Raw genomic sequence first — 21,177 nt, forward strand, 5'->3', positions numbered from 1 at the left:
TCTGTATGATGGCTGGGATATCTCAGTATGCAGTTATGAAAATTGTGCCTTTTGCATGCAAAATTATATTGGTTTTCTTGGCCAGCTTAGATTGAATCATGTCTCTTCCAAAACTTGATTAACTGTACAGACTGAGAAATGTTGCTTCATTACAAGCATTTGTTTAGGTTCCTCTGTAGTGCCTATTAATTCTCATTCTCTTTCTAAATTAACTGCTTCCCAGATTTCTTCTTTTCTGTTATACTCCTAGGAAACCTGAAATTATAAAAGGCTGTCACTCAGTTGTAAAAGAATGTGGAAAAATTCCTCTCATCTATTAAGCTGCATGACTTACAAAGCAATGCCTGAGAATTTAAAAGACTGATATAAAACCCAACAGATTATAGGATGAAAAGCATGACCTTGTTTGAATTTTGCATGGATAAAAGAGAATGTGCTTAAATTGAATTAGGGCAGCTTGACATCATACTCCCACAAAAGTACTGCTGTCTTAGGAAAGCAGTTGGAAAGTGTAAAGCAAGGATACAAGGAAGCCATACCAATATAGGATAGATGTCATTTGCTGATAAAAATCCTTTCTGTTTAAGGTGTGTTTGCTGTCAGGGACAGCTCTGCATGTGTTTGACATGATTGCATTATCAAAATTAGGATGGAGATATAAATGCTGTTAGTAGAACACTGTGAGCATGAATTTGACCTCTGTCTTTCTTCCCTTCCAGCTTTCTTGGAAAGACATAATATTGATACATAGTCCCACGTGCCAAGAATTGTAAAATCTAACAATCAGGATTTTAGATACTAGTTATAGTTAAGCATTGGTGTGGTTTTTTTTTCTTTTTAACTATGTGGTTATATTTAAGAAAATGAATGGATATTTTTATTAGAATATAATTTTTTGGTAATATTTAAAACATTACAATATCATATTTCAAAGTTGCTGTAAATCACAATCAGAACCTTCACTGGAAACAGCCATATTTTTTTGGCATTATTATATGGAATTGCAATTATGGATTGTGGTTGTGGTAATTGTAGATGATAAGGGTGACAAGCTCTATGACCAAATTTCTGTCTAGGGTGAAAACATTATGATGGAGTCTAATGCACAAAACTCTGCAGACCTTCAGAAGTAAACAAAGTCCTTTTAATTGTTGTGAAAGGGTGGGAGTTAGAGGAGAGGATGTTGGTTTCTTGTTGGGTTTTTTTTCTAAATCAGTTTCTATTGTTTTGCAAAGATTTCTGTTGTGGTTTTATTTTCCAGTGGGAACTTTACAGCTTTACAAGGTGTGATAGTTTAAAAAAAATGAAATTAAATGAATTCATTTTAAGGTCTTGTCAGTAGTCAGTTTTGGCTAATTTTCATCCCACATGACAAATCTCTCATGTGTTCGTGTACCATCCTTAGAAAAAGCACTGGTTTTTTTCAGAATTATAACAGTTCATTGTTTGCAATGGTCAAACATGCAAGTCCAATGACACATCATAGGAATTTCTGAAAGGTGATTCTAGCATTGTCCCTGTTGAACATTTGTAACCTAATGTCTGCATTTAGGTTTACAAAACTCTCTGACTGCATGGTGGGTTTATATATTCTGTCTTTATATGCAAAATAACAAGTTAATAGAGTTTATGAAAATTTATCAGAAACTACATTTGATAGAAATGCATATTTGTAAATAATTTTAAGACATTTAGCAGTAAAAGAAATATCCTGCCCTAAACAATCAAAGAAGTCAAATCTTACAAATCTGTACTTGTATATATCAAATAGCTGCATTATTCATTTGTGTCTTTGGAGTAAAAGGTGTGGGTGCTCAGTTAGATGTGCTGTTATAGATACTGGGGTTTCTGGAGTGCAGAAAACAAGATGTACTTTTGGGCAGACCCAAAATACATCTTGTTTTCTGAAGAGCACTTCATCTGTGCTGTAATTAAAGATGAGGATGTTTCTTCTTCTGGCTGGAGATTTCTCTACTTAAACAATGCAATTACTATTTTTGAACTGTAAAATCACAAGGATATAAATTATTGCTTACACGTATGTACTGAATTGCCTAAACTTAAACTTTACATTAGAAAGGAAGTAATATGTTCATTGTGAGTGAGCAACCATCTTGTCTCCAATGAGGTGTTCAAGCCCTTGTATGGATTCTGTCTGTGATTTTTTTCAGGGAAAGGTAAACTGTACATGTTCGGCAGTAACGACTGGGGCCAGTTAGGACTAGGATCAAAGAACACTGTCAGCAAACCAACCTGTGTTAAAGGTTTGTGGGATTTTTCTTTTTTCTTTTTTTTTGTCTTTTTGACAAGAGACCCTTGTGAAAAGGTACTTCATAGGATGCAATTCCAAAATAACTGATCCTTAAATTTTTCATTACATGTGCACATTAGTGCACATGATCATGAAGGTAGCTCTAAAGGATCCCTTATTGATTTTCTATTACTTCAGATTCTGTGTCCTTTTGCATCTGAGGATTACTTCAGATACATAAAATCCTGTCATTTTTGAGGGCTCTGACTTCATGTAGTACTTGCCTATTCTCTCAAACCACATCTTCATTTTTTACTGCAGACAATAATCAGATGCTTGGCGTCTGCATGGTCTATGTGTTAGAAGCCATAGTTCCAACAGCATTGTGTAACCTCTGTGTCACTATTTTCTTAGCAACTTTGTAAATGAAAAAAATCTATCAGAAACTTTTCACAAGTACTGTTACATTTTTAACAAGTGTAAGAAATGCCCCAGGGGACATATATGTTAATACATTTTTATGAGGCAGTAAAATAAATTCCTGTATCCTTTCACGTGTTGGAAAATATGTTTTCATTGCACTGTGATCTTTTTGCTCTTTCCTAGCTGTTTTTATCTTGTCAAACAAAGCTGAGTCAATACTTTTCCTTATCCCTTTACTTATGTCAAGTCAGATCTATCCCATTAACACATTTCTTTTCGCTATTAAATGTTTATCTTCACTCTTTCTGCCAGCAGATCGATCTGTTAGCTTATTGTTAAAAACAAATTATCCTGCTTGTTCAAACTCTGTTCTTCCTGATTTAGTTTATTCTACTGTCCTTTATTTGCTCCTGCCTCCATCTCTCTTCAGATTGAAAATGCAGCTACTCCCAGGTACACATCTTCTGTCAGCCATGTGAGAGATTGATTCCTACCTTGGCTGAAGTAGATTTGGTTTCAAGTTTTGAGTTTGATGTTGAATTGCAATGGAGAATAAAAGATGAAGAGAAGATGACAGCAATTCAAATCAGACCTGGTGTCCATAGAAAAAAGTCACAAGGGGGGTGTCTTTTTTCTTGGCAGTAGACAGCAGGAGGAATTCCTGGAGCTTTTCTCACTAGCCTTTGGTCATCACTTGGCTTTGGGAATGGGATTGCAAGGACACTTTTAATTTTCTGCTTGGAGCCAAATGCTTATATCTGCATGTTTATGAAAAAACATATTTTCTGGGACTTGGTTAGAGATTAATGACATTGGTTATGAAAATTCACCAGCAACATTGTAAATATAGCATGTCTCATAACATACAATTAGCTAGCCTAAGTGGCAGGAAGTTTAGGGAGCACAGGCTTCTGAAGAGCTGGAATTTTATGGTTCCACCCTGATGGTAGTGGTAGGTGTTGGATAGAAGAGGCAGGAACCTGAATTTGGACAAATTAAGTTTGTTGTTTGTGTTACAGACCAGGAGCAGTTCATGCTTAAGTTGATAGATTTGTTTGGTGATTTGGTAGAAGGCACCTTAATCTGAGTGTGAAAGAGCTGATGAAAGCTGATCTGGAAGGGCTGAAAAAGGGTTTGTGAAAGGGATGATTGTGATTGGCTTTGTTATGGACTAGTGCAGTGGAAAAGCAATTAAAAATTTATTATGTAAAAATAATCCTGGTCTAGAGCATTGTATAGGGTACATGGACATGACTAAGAGAAGATAATTTGTTGACAATGAACAGTAACTGGAGCAAGGATGGAAAAGTCAGGGAGACATTTTTCCTCTCTATTTCTGAAATGGAGGACACTTTTCATAGGAGAAAAGGAACCTCTGTATTCTCTCTTTCCCACCAAAATAACTCCTGACTCCCCTTACATATATTCCCAGTCTTTCAAAGTGACCAAATTGTAGAGACGTGCATGCCATGGCACTCTCATTGGTGCTAACTCAGCTGAAATTGAGACAGGATGACACAAGCAAAAAATGTAGGCACCAGTCCAGGAAGGGCTGCCCTTGGCAGTTGAGATCAGTGATCAGGAAGTGATCAGAGCACAGCAGAAAAGGGACGTGAGCACAACAAAGGGAGGTAGGGATGGTAAGACAAAGGAACAGGATGGTTTGAAAGATTTAAAATAGTGGGAAAAAAAAGTCTAAGAGGGAACAATAGCACTGTTAATGAAAACTGAAGACTGTTTAAATCATTAATTTTATCCTGCAACTTAATATATTCTTTGAGGCATATCCCATAAATGGCAAATTCCAGGGACTGTGGCACTGGGGTGAAGTAACCATCATCAAGTTAACTTGAGTGTTTTAGGTTTTTAAGGTCTGACCTATTTTCTTATCTTGGGGGAATACTGATTTGATAAGTCATGTGCTAGATTCAAATGGGCAATGAATTTTGTAATAATTCTGTTCGTAAAAATGTGAAAAGAAGAAATCAGAGCTCCCTCTAGAGCACAGAACATTTTGTTGTTGAACCAGCTCTCAGTTTGTTTATAACATCCCTTCCTCTTTGGTTTTAATTCTTAGCTTTAAAACCAGAAAAACCAAAACTTGCTGTTTGTGGAAGAAACCACACTTTAGTTTACACAGGTATGTAACCTCTATTTCATACATATTGCATTTCTTCCTTTGCTTTCGACAAAATTACAATAGGAACCCCAGAAGTGTTGAAGAAGAAAAAAAAAAAAAGAAAATGGGCTTCTAAAACTCAGAGGTTTGACATCCAGTTCTTAGAATTCAGAATTTTTTAGAATTTTAAAATTTATTCTGAGCAAATGCATTTATAAACTAATGTTAGATAGTAGTTTCCTAGTAATAGTCATAGGGAAAATTTTTTTGCTGGCATTTGAGGTGTGGTTGACAATTATGAATATTTCCTTTAAGCCCTGTAAAGATACATTGTTAATTTTATATACATCTGTACTGAAATTTACCTTTGATGAATAATCTTTGTTAGTGTGAAGTTATATATTTGAATAAATATAATAGAATTGAATGTTTTCAAGCCTTCAAATTTTCCTGCATTTTTGGTTACACACCATAGTCTGCTATTTCAAAGACAAGTTGCTTTATTAAGCTATAAATAAATAAACTGTAAATTTAAACTTAAAAATAAATTTGTAGGGACACAGCATACAGAGAATTTATGAAGGTTCTTGTCATGCATCTATAATTTATGTAATGGAATAGCCCAACCAACTCTGTGGTTGCAATCCTTTAGCTTTCAGTAGTGTTGTAAAGGGGATTGTTTGATTATTTGGAGGTTTATATACGTGGAGACCCTGAACACTGTAAATAAGATTGTTAGAATAAAATAGAACATATTGATAACAATCGAATATGCAAGTCTGCACAGGGTAAATATTAGTCACCTTTGGTGTATGCACTGGCTAGATAATCTGTGGCCATTATGTGTCAGTTTATTAATCACATTTCTGTCTGGGTTTCTGTTAAAAACAGGATGTATCTGTTTCTTCATAGATGAGCACTTTAGATGTGAAATACACTAAAATTAAAAGTATAAATCTTAAAGTTCTCTAAAGTTGAAGATATCTGTCATCAGTGTTAAATTCAAGATTCTAAAAAAAAGTACCTGGTTAATTAAATTGGAAGTTATTTAAATATTAAAATAAGTAAAATATTTCTAATAAAAAAACTAAGTAGAAATATATTTCATTCACAGTACTCAAAACTATCAAGTTATTAATTTCTTTAATTGACGTACTAATACAGCTTCAGTTTTTCTTGTGTGTGACCTCATGCACCCTTTTCCTCCCACTTTATCTCAAAATATACATTATTTGTGGAAGGAGCTGCTTCTGGTTGCCAGGGATACTGGTAGTCATTTTCTCAGAGCTCTTGCAGAACTTCCAATCACATTTATTTTTACATCAGTCTCCAGAATAGTGGGATATGCAGCAAGGTCTTTAGGAAGTTCTGCTCCAAGTGTGTGCAGGAAAACATTTCTAGCTACAACAGAAACTGCTAATTTCAGCTGGAGGGTATTTCAGGGCAACAGACCCTAATGTTTTTGTGAAGTTTTTTCCATTGAAAATTAAATCACTTGTTCTGGTTTCTTCTTTCTCTGTATTACTTGTGCTTTTCTGTATGCAGAAAAAGGAAATGTCTATGCTGCTGGAGGTAACAGTGAAGGCCAGTTGGGATTAGGTGACACAGAGGAAAGGACCACGTTTCATTTAATTAGGTTTTTCACCAACCAACACAAGATCAAGCAACTATCAGCTGGGTCATACACCTCAGCAGCAGTAACTGGTGAGAACAAATGCTAATAAAATCTATTTATGTGTGTCCAGCCTGGTTCCAGGAAGACACTTAATCCAGCATTCTGTCTGCATATGTGGGTGCATTTTCTATCCTCTCTGTCTTCTTTCCTTGGTAGCCACAGTCATTTTTTGGGACTCAGTTTCCTATTTTAACATTCTGGTAAGGGGTGTGTGTCTCAAGAACTTCTTAGAGTTTTTGTGAAAGTTTAGTAGAAATTCTTACAGAGGAGGAATGGTATGAATACACTCAAAATGGAAAAAAAACCCCTTCAGTTTATTTCCAGGGAAAGCAGCTACAAAACATGAATCCTATGAAAACTAAACATCTCTAATTCCACCTGTTACTGCAGCTATTGTGGTCCATTGGTTCAGGCTGCACAGCTGTGTCATTCCTCACTAATTCTGGGAGAGGCTGAGCCTCTCACCTGTTCCTCAGGTGGCAGAATTATACCAATTGTACATCACAACATGCTGAAATCCACACAGCTCTAATACTTCCAGTCACTGGATGGGTGGTCCTTTATTACCCTATAATGCAATTTTTCATGTCTTGCTGTAAAGCAGTTTTTTCTGTACTTGTTTAGGGTAAGTTATTGAGGCTGTAATTTCAGAACTTGAGAGAGATGCTAGCCAGCTTGTTTGGTTTTGGGGTTTTTTTATGCCAATTGCTGACATTCTCCTGAGTTTTTTAGCTTTTTGGGATAATTTTGAATTATTTTTAACTCCTAACACCACCTCAGTAGCACTATAGGTGGTACTTTTTTATTCACACTTATTTCCCACCAATAAGAAATACGCATAGAGAAGCCTTTATCTCTTCTAGAAGGATCTACAGACTTTTCATGTTATTCACTGCTTTTTTTTTTTTTTTGTTTTATGATTGCCATTGGTCTTTGTTTCAATAGAAGCTGGTCTTCATAAACCTGGAACATCTTCTATTGTCCTTTAAGGAAAGCAAAATGAAGCTGGTCAGTATAACCACCTGTGAGGAGAGCAGAAAGATAAGGCATGAATAAGTGGGATGCCTACCATAGTTAGAAGAGAGAATAAGTCTGGAAGAATGAGAAAGGGGTGACTTACACCTAGGAATGAGAAAATGCCTTAAATTCATTGTAATATTTACATACTGACCTCTGGCAACTGAATTGTCTCACTCAGTCTCTTCCTCTTTCTGAAGGAATGTTTTTTACACAGTATTTTTTCTGTTGGTATTTATGGCCTAACATTAATTGATGTGTAAGTGTTCTGGGTCACTTTTGAAAAGCTTCAGGAAAACCCTCTTATTTCCTACTCCTTTTTGCATTGAGCTAAATTATCATTTATATCCTTGAGATCATGACATTCAGTAGTATCAAATATAGAGTTTCTGAAGTACTCTTCAATAAATAGATTAAATTTTTATTAGTTTTGGTTTTGAATTTATTAACTATCTGTGTCTTCATTTTAGAAGATGGGCAGCTCTTTGTGTGGGGTGATAATTCAGAAGGGCAGATTGGCCTGGCCAGTGAAGCCTCTGTCTGTGTCCCCTGCAAAGTGGATATTGGAAAACCTGTGTCCTTTGTATCCTGTGGATATTATCATTCTGCTTTGATTACAGGTAAGAGAATGGGAATAGAGGTTAGTGAAGAGAAGACAGTGGTTTGAAACTCGATACCCTATAGTTGTTAAAAACTGCCATGGGACAGAAAGGCTCCTATGTAGTTTTGTATCACACAGAGAAAAAACTTGCAGTTAATTTTCTGCATTTGCACATTGTTGTGTAAAAGTATATTAGAAAGAATGAAATATCTTATTACAGTTTGTTTTCATAAAGGTTATTGCATATATTGTGGATTAAAACTGTGGTTTCAAAAATCCAACTTTTTTGAGTTTTTTTTTTGTTTGTTTTGATGATCAAATAATAAACTTTATCTTCTCTAGAAATACCAATATTGAACTGAGATGCCATGTTATGAGAAAAAAACAATCTTGTTAGAAGTAAAAGATTGTTGCCCAAGTTTGTTTTTCAGTCTTAAAATGTAAGTTTTGAAGACAGTTAAACTGGCAGTACATGATATGAGGAGAAGCAATCTTGCAGTGAGCTGTTGTCTGCTCCCCAAACCAAACTGCCTCCCTATTGCTTTCCACCTCTCTCTTCCCAACTCTCCATTGGTTTCCAAAGTGAAGATTCCACTCATCTTTTAATAATGCCAGTATGGATGAATTATCAGCCAGTATTGATGGCATTATGTATGAGCAGCTATGAATTCCTCTCAGCCGTATAGATTTACATTATTAAACTTTACTGTTTGGTCCCCTTAGAGTAATTAAAGATTTCAAAGGATCGATAGTTTTGATTGTAAAGCTTTTAATGGGTACCCAGGAGCTATTCCATCAGATACCTTTCCCAGATTACTTGATAAATGTTACTTTTCCACATACAATATTTTTATTGCTCTCTCAGAACATGCTGTTAACAGAATGAGAGCTTGCTACGGTGGACAAATATTAATTAGGTGTTAGGCTGGTAGTGTGCAACTTTTTTTTACAGTAAATGAGTTAAGTATCTGGGACTGATCAGGACCTCAGCATCTGTTAGAAAAAAAACAGCTTCCTGGACTCAGAATAAATGGGGGGAAAAAAAAGATACTTGCTTCAAAGTTGTAATAGTAATGTGTGCATCTCTGCCTTTGAGCCAAGAGCTGAAGGTCCAGGAGTGCAGCGGGATATCACAAAAGTTCTTATTAGTAGAAGAGTTGAGGACAAACATCTGAGAGTAAAGAGAGAACAGTGTGTGCCAAGTGCCCTAAGGAAGTGGAAACTTTTGATGGAAGGGGATAAGAAAAAAAGACTTAGGCTTGTACCTGGCTAAGAAAAATGAAGCTTCTTAAAATATTGATAGGAAGAATGAACTGGTTATCACCTGTGAAAATGAGGAGTTGGTGAACCTATTACTACTTAAACAGGCCTGAGTATGAGGTCAAAAATCTTAATTTTTAGCCTTAATATCTGCAAGTCCTGCATGAATTCAGTCTATGTTGCTGAGCCTACTGACACACACATGGCATTCTTTGTGGTGAAGGCATAAATTTTTTTATTACTTTCCTTGGGCCCCTTGCCATCAGTTTTATTTGACTGATACTTCAGCTGCCATAAAAATTTAATATTGGGCATCCAAGTACTTTTGCAGAATTGATTTTCTGTTGCACTACTGTCAGTGTGCCGCTACACAGTGTTTAAAAATTAGCTTTGTGCATTTTTTCTGAGTATACCACAGGATGTGTTACTTACCAGTTACTAGAATACTATAGAATTACCACATTTTGATTTTTAAACATGAAATAATACACTCTCTTTAGTAGTGTAACATGCTTGCAGGATTTCAGACTTGGTAGATGCTGTCAGACTGAACTGATGAGCATGGTACCATATGGCTCCCTTTCTTAATATGTTTATGTTTGACATAAGGTGTGTGCTGGCTGAAAAACCTGTTGGGAACACAGGCTTATCTGGGTTAAAACTAAAAGGTGGCTTATGAGGACATTGGAAAACATAGTGTGGACAGAGAGTGCCCTCTCCAGGGCAGGATGTTCATTAAGAAGGGAGTATTGAATAAAAAAGTGGTGAAGTACAGATGCCAGCTTTTTTTCCCTTTAAAAATGAAGTTCTTATTTTTTTTGACATTGCTGAGTTTCAGATTTTTTTAGTAGACTTTTAACTGATACCAAAGTGGCTGTAAAATAGAAGAACAGAATAAATTCTGAATATTTTAAATTAAAAAAAAAAACCACTTCTGAAATTTAGACTAGGCACATGCAGAGGCAATGGCTAACTCAATTCCATATGCAAATGAGGAACTAGTCTGATTAATCAGTTCATATTTGAAAGATTATTTTTTCCCTCTTCTTTGCATTTGTCAAAGAGTTCCACTGAAAAGAAGTTCTTAGTCTGTAGCTTCCAGCTCTCTTCAGGATTTCTTCAGTGTGCTTTCTTTCCTTCCTTTTTGCAGGCTTTGGACATTGTGTCCCAGTATCAGGGTTATGCCTCAAGCAAATCAACAAGAGAAATAAACTGCTGGGAGAGTGTAGCAACAATTTTGAGCACTTATACAGATCTTTCCCTGAGTTTCCTTTGATCACACACTGAGAAGGGGACAATTTTTCAGGAAGCATTAAGCTTGGCGAGCATGTACAGCTCATTTGTCCGCTGCAGGAGATGGAGGGCAAGAAAAGCTGGTTCATCTCACCACTGCTCTGGCTTCTACAGCAGAATTAGATGTGTGGAGACAGAAAGGAATTGAATATGTTAGACCCCTTCTAGTGCTTCCCCTGCCTGAATTGTAACTGTAATCAAGGTCAAGATAGATTCTTACTGAGAAGATGTCTTTTCATAAAGAGTTTTGCAGGTTCCTTGAATTCTTTTTTTTAAGATATTTGTCATTATTTTTAAGGACTGGTTTAAGAATCATTCATCCCACAAACACTTCCATGCTCTGAATTTCAGTGTTTGAGACAGTTTAAACCAATTTGGTCTTAATAAATATTTCTTTTCTTTTTCTTCATCATTTATTCAAGAAACGTTAGAGTTATCCAATTTTTTTGTCCACTCATTTTTGTCCCTCATTTGCCACCAACCAGGTCTCTTATCTATGCACTCAAATGCACATTTTCCTTTGAGGGACATTTTCCATCCACTTGTCCATTTTCTTGATATGCTCCTGTGATTTTAAGTTTAGTGATACAGAAAATCACATTAGGGAAAGTTCAACATGTGCGAGTGTGACTCATATGAGAGGAACAAATTAAGTAACAGGTTTGGTTGTGACCAGAGTGTCCTTAAATTCAGGTGTACTCCACACAGTACATCATGTCCTCAGCATGCAGATGTACTGCACTCAAAATTTATCTGGGTTTGACTGGGTTCTGTTCATGCTTGATTGCTGTTTTTCATAGTTTTTAGACCACTATTTGCCTAAAAGGGATGTGTAATGTATTCAAAAATTGCTTTGGTAAATGGTTTTATCTTTGTTAGCTGGATTATTAAGTGGAAAAAATGTAATAAACTTGGTGAGTTTGGGAGGCTTGGCCATTTGAATCTCTAATCCTCTTAATTAGATAGTGATTGGATTAATTTTTTCAGTGTAATAGTGTTTAAAAAGAACTGCTGGTCTCTTCAAAGGGAACTGCATAAGTAGTTATCTCCCAAGTGCTTTTGGGGTTTTTTTTACAGTTGTTTTTAGAAATGTATGGCTGATCTAAGAGTACTGAAAAAATACTTACCTTCCAAAAAATGCAACATTCTTTTTGTTACCTTTTTTTTCTTTCCACTTAGAATGCTTAAAATCTCTTTTTGTCAGCAGAATGTTTTGATTACAGAAAACCTCACATTGCAGTTGATTTTTATCTTTTTAATTGGGCTACTGTTTTAGAACAGAATATTAATGCTGGTGCAAATAAGAGCAAAGTATTTCTGCACATAGATATAAGAATAAAATTAGAATTAAAACAGGAAATCAAACTCAACAGAGAAGTCTAAACACAGTTCATAGGTTTCAAATGTAATGAAATTTACTTTTTTGCAGCTGAGGTAATTTGCTGGTTCTTAAGAAGCACAGACAGATTGAAATGACTGCAAAAAATTCTTAGAAAAGAGGTATAGAAGAATGTAAGAGAGCCTTGAGAAGATGAGGCTGAGGGATCTCATCCTTGTCTGTCAGGGAGGGCTCAGGGGATGGACCAGGCTCTGCTCTGTGGTGCCCAGCAGTGGGACAGGAGGAATGGGCAGGAACTGATGGCCAGGAAGTTCCACCTGAACATGAGGAAGAATTCCTTCACTTTGCAGTGACCGAGCACTGAGACAGACACCCAGAGGGGGTGTGGAGCCTCCCTCACTGGAGATATTCCAGAAATGTCTGGACACAATCCTGTGCCGGTGCTCAGGGATGACCCTGCTTGAGCAGGTTTATTTTCCAACAAAATTATTTTCTGTTTCAGTTCAGATTCTTAGCAGCAATTCTTCAATTGACTTAAATACTGATTACAAAGAGAATTACCACCTCTCAGAAGCAGGATGTAAATGGCTTTGTTTTTCCTGTGGCTACATTCATTGCAGGCTAAATATTGTGATTTGAAATTTGCAGGGGACTCAAAACTAGAACCTTTGTGTCCCATCAAAGCAGAGTGAGGGTGAGGAGCTTGGAGCAGAAGCCCTGTGAGGAACAACTGAGGGAGCTGGGGGTGTTCAGCCTGGAGAAACAGGTCACATCAAAGGTGACCTTATCCCTCTCTACAGCTCCCTGAAAGGTGGCTGCAGTCAGGTGGGGCTGGGCTCTTTCTCCAGCAGCACTGACAGAACCAGAGGACACACTCTCAAGCTGTGCCAAGGGAAATATAGGTTGGGTATTAGGAAAAAGTTTTTTACAGAAAGAGTGATAAAATTCTGGAATGGTCTGCCTGGGGAGCTGGTGGAATCACCATTCCTGGATGTGTTTAAAAAAGACTGGATGTGGCACTGGGTGCCAGGGTTTAGTTGAGGTGTTAGGGATGGGTTGGGCTCAGTGATCTTGAAGGTCTCTTCCAACCTAGTCATTCTGTGAATTCTGTGCTTTTCACAGCTGTTTAGGCATTATACAAATATGTCCCCTATCCTGTAATGTTCATACACTTTTCTGTCTTTATAGTTTGTGTCTGCAGCAGTCTCGACAACCCATTTTTGCTCCTGAGTGTGTGCTAGAAACCATAATCTCTTCTGTATTTTTACAGGAGATGGTGAGCTCTATACTTTTGGAGAAGCTGTGAATGGAAAACTGGGATTATTCCCTGAACAGCTGAAGAACAATAGAGTCCCACAGCCTGTACTGGGAATTATGGAAAAGGTTAATAAGGTTGCTTGTGGTGGAGAGCACACTGTTGTGCTGACAGGTATGCAATTTAACTGGCTCTTCTTACAGCCCTGTAATTGAAACTCCATTAAATCTAAAGAATTTACATCCCACTGAAATGCTGGATGCTGATCCTAACTGAAGGCCATTGTACACCAAGGAGGTAGAAATCCATGTACCACCCAGCTAAGGCAGGCCTGTGCTGCACTGCTCGTCCCTTGGCTACAGGGTGAACTTGGCAAGGTGATTTTAACAGAGGGGCTTCCAGGCAGCTCCTGGTTGACACCACTTGCCTGTCCTTGCTTCATCTGAAACTTCAGCAATGTGAATGTCCTTTTTATTCAGTATAAAATGCTGAATTTGTCAGTATAAATGATGTGTAGAGTGGTTTTGGATGTAAGAAAATCCTGTAAGAGCTCAAACTGAGGTAACCTTCCAAGGATAGGATCTGCACAGTATGCTGGGGTCCTTTTCAATTCCATACAGCTCAGGACTCCCAGCCTCTGAAGGGACAGAAGATTATTGATTCTGTTTTCTTTTTCTTTATAGTCTTAGCTCCAATAAATACAATTTTAAGAGAACTTTACATAGGCTGAGTGCCTTTTTTACTGGAATTGTAATAAGCCAGCACCACCTGGTGCAACACAGATGATTGATGTTTCTTTCCTCTAAGGAAATTGTTATTGCAGTGAGAGGGAAATTCTAGAGGAAAGCTTCCATTCTGTAGTACATTTAAATGCTCTTGAATATTTAGGAAGGTATGTAGGAAGTCACTTTTCAAGCAGCCTCACTATCTACTGCATGCTTGAATGGATTAAATATCTCTTATTGTGATACAGAATTTGCTTGTGCCTTTGAGCAGAATCTTTAGCATAAATATGAAACTAGTACAGACATATACATCTGACATATTGTGCAGTTTATGAAAATCAGCAAATACAAATGTTACATATTAATTCACAGGGCCACATATATAGTACTTGGAAAATGCTGTGTGTTACTGAACTGTTAAATGGTTGTCTGCCAGTGGTGACTGAGCTTTTCCAAGGCATACATGCAAAGCAGTGACAGTCATTTCTTTCCACAAATCCTATCCTGACCTAAAGTGGTGTAGAAGCAGGAAAGGTAAGTTTGACTTTGCCTGAGGATAGTTCAAAAAATATCAGCTTTAGCTTGTAATGAATATAATATGTGTAAAACTGTATAGATTGTAATTTTTTTCCTGCCAGAATGAAAAAACTGTAAAACCAAGTTGGATATATAGCTATCAGTCCTTAAATCTGCCTTCTGAAGGTTCTCTGTGGTTGTCTCTTGACAGTCTTGTGGTGTGCATTCAAGGTTATGTAGCCAAACTTTCTAAAATATAAACTGAAAATCTGACTGAGGGAGATTGTGAGTGGGGTTGTGCTGCAAGCTATTGGAAAGAGTACAGGTGGAAGTGAAATGTTGGGAAAGATTATGTGTAGTGACTCAAGCTGCAAGATTCTGGGTAGGTTAAAATTCCTTTGGGAAAACTATAAAGAGGAAATAGCAGTAGCTAATCCAGGAAGTAATGTAAATATTTGTCTACATTTGTCTGCCTTCTTCCACCAACATGCAGTCTTACCCTGGCAGTATTTTATGTCACAAATTCATGTCACAAATTTATGTCACATAAATTTCTTTATGTGAAATCAGATTATCATTATTAGTGAAAAAACTGCCATAAATTTGGGACCAACAAGTGAAGTTTTGTAGAAAAAAAAATTCATTATCATCACTGATTATTTCTTTAACCATAAATCTGAATTCAACCAATAGATATTTTGACTTAATGGTGTTTCATGTGATAAAAATAATCATTATAACCCATGACTGTTAATTTCGAAGAAAGATACAGACCTGGATGCCGTCGTCATTATAGTGAAATCTGTATAAGAGCTAGAACAAAGAGGGAAATATAAATGCCATAGAAAAAATGCAATGAAGAAAATACTGTAATAAGTATACATATATGTAAGACTTGCTTGCTTGTGGAAATAAATTCTTTAGTAGAAGTAAGTAAGAAATTCAAAGCTGGCTGACCTGGCAGTTGATCATCAGAGTGTTGAGTGCTAGAGGACCTAGTTGAGTCACAAAAAGAGGAAAACTATATCCTCCAACAAAATACATTTCCTGAAGATTAATAGTTGTGATAAGAGTAAAAAATCAGATTTTTTTTTTTACTTGTGATAAGAGTAAAAAAATCAGATTTTTTTTAGTGTGATTCATCTGTTATTAACTGAGTGACAAATGTGAACTTCTGACTGAGACACTTTGAGTGAAACAGTAGAGAATAGTGGCAATACTGTCTCAAATGAAAGATACTTAGTCAGAAGTGTTAACATAGAGAACATTTTATGACTCAAAGCAAAATTTGAGCAAAAAGTTGCGAAAAGAGGTAGATACAGATACTAAAAATTTCAAGGGACTGTGACATACATACGTCAATGGCTTTGCACCAGAAACTTCACTTGAAATTGGTCCTAAATTACGTCTTGAGGTGGTGTGACCAGAAACTGAGAATTATGATGAGATATCTTTAGAGAAGGGCAGAAACATTTACACCACTTTTAAGCTCATTTTCATAAATTAAGAAAGTAGTACAATTTTGAAGAAAACTCTGAATTTCAAGTGTCATCCTCCATGAAAATGGGTGCTGCTTGCCTTTAGTAACACAATATGTACTGGTGTGGTTTTCATCCTTTCAGGGTCTTTCCAGTTTTTAAGGATGTGACCTTTCAGTTTCAGGAAATGAGAATTGAGTGTGTGACTATTGAATATTCCCTTGCTTCATCTATCTCATTTGACATAGCAAAAGCACAAGAGAAAATATCATATGGAAAAATTGTTGCTCATCTTGGCTCATTTCTTGGCATCATTTCTACTTAGAGTTTATCAAATTAGAAGAAAGCATAATTCAGTTATCTTACAGAGTATAAGGCAAGTTTCTTCCTGACTCTCATGTGTAATTAGTCTATTCCAAAACACTTCATATGATTTCTTTTTTATGACTGTTGTCTATTCTATTGGCAATTTTGTGTGGTGAGAACCACTGTTATCTGGGTTATTAAATCAAGGTACTGCTTGGAATCTCTACAAGCATCAGAGTAAAAGATAGAAAGTATATATTAAAATAATTCTTTGGGTTTTTTTTTCATCTGAAATTCTAAATTGAGAAACTCAATTATTTTTCCCAGAGAACAAGAATTAAATTGTTGAGAGCAATAATTTAGGAAAAAGCCCAATTTTTAGAAGATTGGTTTTAGAAATGTTGAGTGTGGTATTGGAAACCATCATCTTTACAAGCTCTATTGTTACCTCTGCCTTTAATATTTGCAATTTTTCTAGACAATAAGCAGAATTGCATTTAAAAATTCTATCATGCAAAATCTTGATAGCACAAAGCTTTTAATTTCATGGCAGTCAGTCAGCCAGTCTGAGAAGATCCTGTCCTCATCTCAGATTCATTCTCTCAGAGACTGAAAAAATTGCACTGAGTACCCCAATGCTTGCAGGCACTTCCTGCTGCAAATGAAAGCTGTTGGTGTCATCACCTTCAAATGAAATATGGGAGAGCAGCAATCCCAGTTTGTGTGCTTTTTTTCAATAATGTGTTTTAAAAGGTAGAAAAATAATGAATCTGAATCTAGAAATTGGAAAAGAAAAAACAGATTATTTGGAGAGGCCTTAATATGTTTCAGGTTTTTTTCAGATGAGGACAGATCCTCTGGGAATATTTTTTTTTATAGAAGGATATATTACTTCCTTTCATTCTCTGAAAGGAAGGAAAGCAAAGATAGCTCTTCAAAGGAATAAGTGAAGCAGACCTTTGAGAATAGAATGTTTGACATAAGAACATTAGTGCATTAGTATGTAAAATGTTGGATTTTTCATCTTCTGTTTCAAGGTCTTTTAAAAAGAAAAGAAAGCAAAGGCACCCTTTTGAAAGAGGACAAAAAGGATGTAAAAACTCTACCTTTTCCTGTCAGAACTCACAATTCAGACCATATAGGATTATTAGATTTTTCAAACCATTCTTAAGTCTGTGTACTATTTATACTGAAATCCCCAAATCCAGTTACTAATTCTGAATACTGAGCATTGTGTTGACAGTTGATTTTTTGCAGTAACATTTATCAGCATAAGCTGTTTAAAAATAAAGCTATTGTGAGAGTGAATAGTTCATTGGCATAATATTTATAGTAGTAAAAATAATAATAGTAATGGTAATATTCACGGGGAATGAATTTATGTGGACAGGCCACCAGGATGATTAGAGGGATGGAGTACCTCCCCTGTGAGGAAAGGCTGAGAGAATTGGGGTTGTTCTGCCTGGAAAAGAGAAGGTTCTGGGCTGATCTAGTGGCAGTCTTCCAGTACATGAACGGTGCCTACAAGAAATATGGAGAAACACTAAATATTTACAAGAGCCTGGAGTGACAGGACAAGGGGGAATGGCAAACTGACAGAGAGTAGGTTTAGGTTGGATATTAGCAAGAAATTCTTTACTGTGAGAGTGTTGAAGCACAGGTTGCCCAGAGAAGTTGTGGATGTCCCATCCCTGGCTGTGTTCAAGGCCATGCTGGATGGGCGTGACCTGGTCTAGTTGAGAGTATCCCTGCCCGTTGCAAGAGGTTGGAACCAGATGATCTTTATGGTCTCTTCCAAACCAAACCATTCTATGTTGCTATGATATAAGCTTACCTGTCTGCTTCCTTTTTAGTTCTGTGGACTTTTTAGCTTCATCTGTAGCCTTCGATACATAGCAGGGAATACATGATTCTGAAAAACATCCTTTGAGCTCATACAGTTCTGTCAGCAAATGGCATGTTGTAAAAAATAATATGAAAACTATATAGCCTTTTGCCTAGGACTGTTTTAGTGATAGTGCAAATGATCACAGAAATTACAAAGGATGCCTGCAAAGATGGAAGATAACACAGCTACAGGGAAATATCCTCTTTCTTCCAAAGAGGGAAATAGGAAGTAAAGAAGCAGCTCTTCCAGCATTCAGGTGCTGGAGGTCACTTGGAACAGCAAAGCCATTGTCTTCTGTGCAACCTCTGAAACCATTTCTCTTTATCCTTCAAGGGTTCTCTCATGGGCTGCTGCTGTGTTCAGAATGATGAAATTCACCCCTGTCATTTTATCAAGAAGTGTGTGAGCTTGCTTTTCCATACTCTTCTCATTCCATGCATCTATAAAGACAGATGGGAGGAAATACCTAATTTCTATTGAAGGGGGTTATTAGTGAGGTGTGACCTCACTTCTGCACCAGAGTGGTAAATCATTTAAGAGAGGTGCAAGGTTTTTTTCTTCCTCTACCTTGACAATTCACTAAGAAGCAAATTCTTGTGAAAGAGGAGCAACATTTAGGTGCCCCTGGTCTATGAGGGCAGCAGAAGAAATTTTTCATCATATAAAGGCACTCTGACCTGTCTTGGGATTGGCCTTTTTCCTCATTTTCAGTAGAAACACTGAAAGAAAAGAAAGAAAAAATTCCCTGCACTTTTAAAGTTAACATTTGAGAACATCTTCCTCTCAACACAAATGCAGATTTTGCATGTTTCATGCTAGGATTAAAGAAAAAAACTTGTAGTTCATTCAAAGAATTATGTTAATCAGATAAAGCCATGTAGTTAAAATATCTGCCAGTTTCCAAATAATTGTTTAAAGAAATGCAGTACTTCTAAACAGAATTTTGTGAATCAGCCATCCTGAGAAAGCAGTTTACTAAAATAAAGATGAGACTTTTTTTTGCTTAGAGAAAGCTCCTGTCTTTTTCAGGTGTAGTTTCTTGATTCTTATGCAGGAAGTCTAAATATCACCGGAAAATTCTTGCTACTACTTTTACTTTATAAAGCTCCCAGGAAGGTTTTACTTTCTTGCACTAAAATTTCCAGCAGAGGGAGCTTTACCATTATGTTTAGTAAAAAAACAGGCTTCCTCAAAACTACAATTTATAAAAAATGAGAGACCATTGTGCTTTTTTGTTTATGGTGTGAATTCATAGCATCTTATTATGGAACAATTTATAAGGAACAGAAAGGAAAAGACTTTCCTAGAAAGAACATTTCCATATGTAGTGTTACTATTTCATCACAGTTTCTTTGAAATGGGAAAGTTCTTTTAACTTAACATGGAGTATTTTTTGTCAATTCATAATCTTTCTCATTTTTTCATAAGTGCTTTAAGTAGAATTTCTCTCACTTTCCCTTTGTTGCCTACATGCAAAAGAAAAAGGGTCAGGAAACAAAATTCTAGGAAAACTTCTACTTTTTTCCCAAAGAACTTCTCTGTTCAAGCATGATCTCATCAAGATTTCCAAGCTTCACAATCTTCCCCTGGAATGCCAGGGATGGACACACCAGGAATCTTTATTGCTTTGGAGAAGCTCTCATTCTTTTTCCTGGCACACACAGTCCATTAACCAGACAAAATGCAAATGTGGAAAGATGATTATTTTGTCACAAGATAACACAATTATAGTGTTCTCTGTGTTTATTGAAGGGCTGATTTGGTAGCTGAACAGAATACTGAAACCTATTCTGTTACTGTTCCAGTCACTTTTTGCATAAAAATTATGAGGTCTTGTCTTTTATATTTAGGGCCATACAGTGTTCATGGAGCTAATGAGTAATTAAGAGGAGGCTATTGTGAAAATGTATATAAATGTATAAACATTGTAATCTTGAAGTGATTGCAGTATGTAAATTTCCAAACATTTTTTAAACTTTGTTTTGTGTACATATGATCAGTGGATTATTTTGCATATACGTTAGAAAATATATCACATATTGAGCCATTTAAAATTCTTATCTGTGAAGAGAATTCTTCAGTGCTTCAATTCCTGGTTTTTTTTATTTTGTTGTATATTAATAATTGATAAATGTAATTGATTATGTAATGCCACATTTTCAATGGATTAAACATTTTTAATGATGTTTCTGTCAGTGGCCTTCCATTTGGAGAATGTAGGCTATTATATTAATAAATAAATGTATAATTAATAAATACATTTTTATAAATAAATAAATAAAATATATTTATAAATAATATAATACCATTATAAATAATATATAATATTATATCTAATAATAAGTACAATATTATATTATATCATATTATATTATATCATATCATATATCATATCATATTATATATATAATATATGTATAAATAATATATGTATCAGCATATTTGTTGTTAACTTTGCCTGTATCATTTCAGAGACAGATGTTTATACTTTTGGACTTGGGCAGTATGGGCAGCTGGGACATGGAACTTTTGTGTTTGAAAGTTCAGTACCGAAGCCTGTGAAACACTTGAAGAGGCATAAAGTTTGTAACATTGCATGTGGGGAAAATCACACTGCTGTGATAGCAGGTATGGGAGTGCAAAATTCTGGAACCACTTCTAGCAACTCTTTTATGCTGTAAAAGCTTTCCCTATACAATGAGCAGTAGCAGACATATCCATTACTGATTCTAAGGGTGGAATGAACCAGTGAGAAAGGTGAATTCAACAGGAATTTCTGACTCACAGCCGTGCCATGCATAACTCTGTATCTCTTGGGAAATTATAACCTCCTAATTATGCCTTGCTAACAAATATTCTTGTTTAGAAGCCATTGCTTTTCTGTATAGTTTAAATCTTACTATTTTGTCAGTGTAGTTTTTTTTACAAATTGTCTAGACCAACATCTCAGACAGTACTTTGTCTGAAAACATGCATATTTTTTAATAATATTCATCTGTTGAAGATCTAAAAATAACTGTTCAAATTTTGC

At 36.0% G+C, this 21,177-nt stretch overlaps 1 protein-coding gene across 4 annotated transcripts in view; it reads left to right on the plus strand.

The window, feature by feature from the left end:
* Nucleotides 1-21,177, plus strand: part of RPGR (retinitis pigmentosa GTPase regulator) — a 60,659-nt gene that overhangs the window by 7,137 nt on the left and 32,345 nt on the right. For all 4 annotated transcript variants that reach the window (XM_084201379.1, XM_084201380.1, XM_084201381.1 and 1 more), the window contains exons 3-8: nucleotides 2,172-2,264; nucleotides 4,752-4,814; nucleotides 6,339-6,497; nucleotides 7,956-8,105; nucleotides 13,249-13,407; nucleotides 20,619-20,774. In XM_084201379.1, the coding sequence (XP_084057505.1) occupies nucleotides 2,172-2,264; nucleotides 4,752-4,814; nucleotides 6,339-6,497; nucleotides 7,956-8,105; nucleotides 13,249-13,407; nucleotides 20,619-20,774 (780 nt within the window). The remainder of the gene's footprint in view (nucleotides 1-2,171; nucleotides 2,265-4,751; nucleotides 4,815-6,338; nucleotides 6,498-7,955; nucleotides 8,106-13,248; nucleotides 13,408-20,618; nucleotides 20,775-21,177) is intronic.

The sequence above is a fragment of the Fringilla coelebs genome (assembly GCF_963513975.1).
Source record: "Fringilla coelebs genome assembly, chromosome: 2".
NCBI classification, from domain to species: domain Eukaryota; kingdom Metazoa; phylum Chordata; class Aves; order Passeriformes; family Fringillidae; genus Fringilla; species Fringilla coelebs.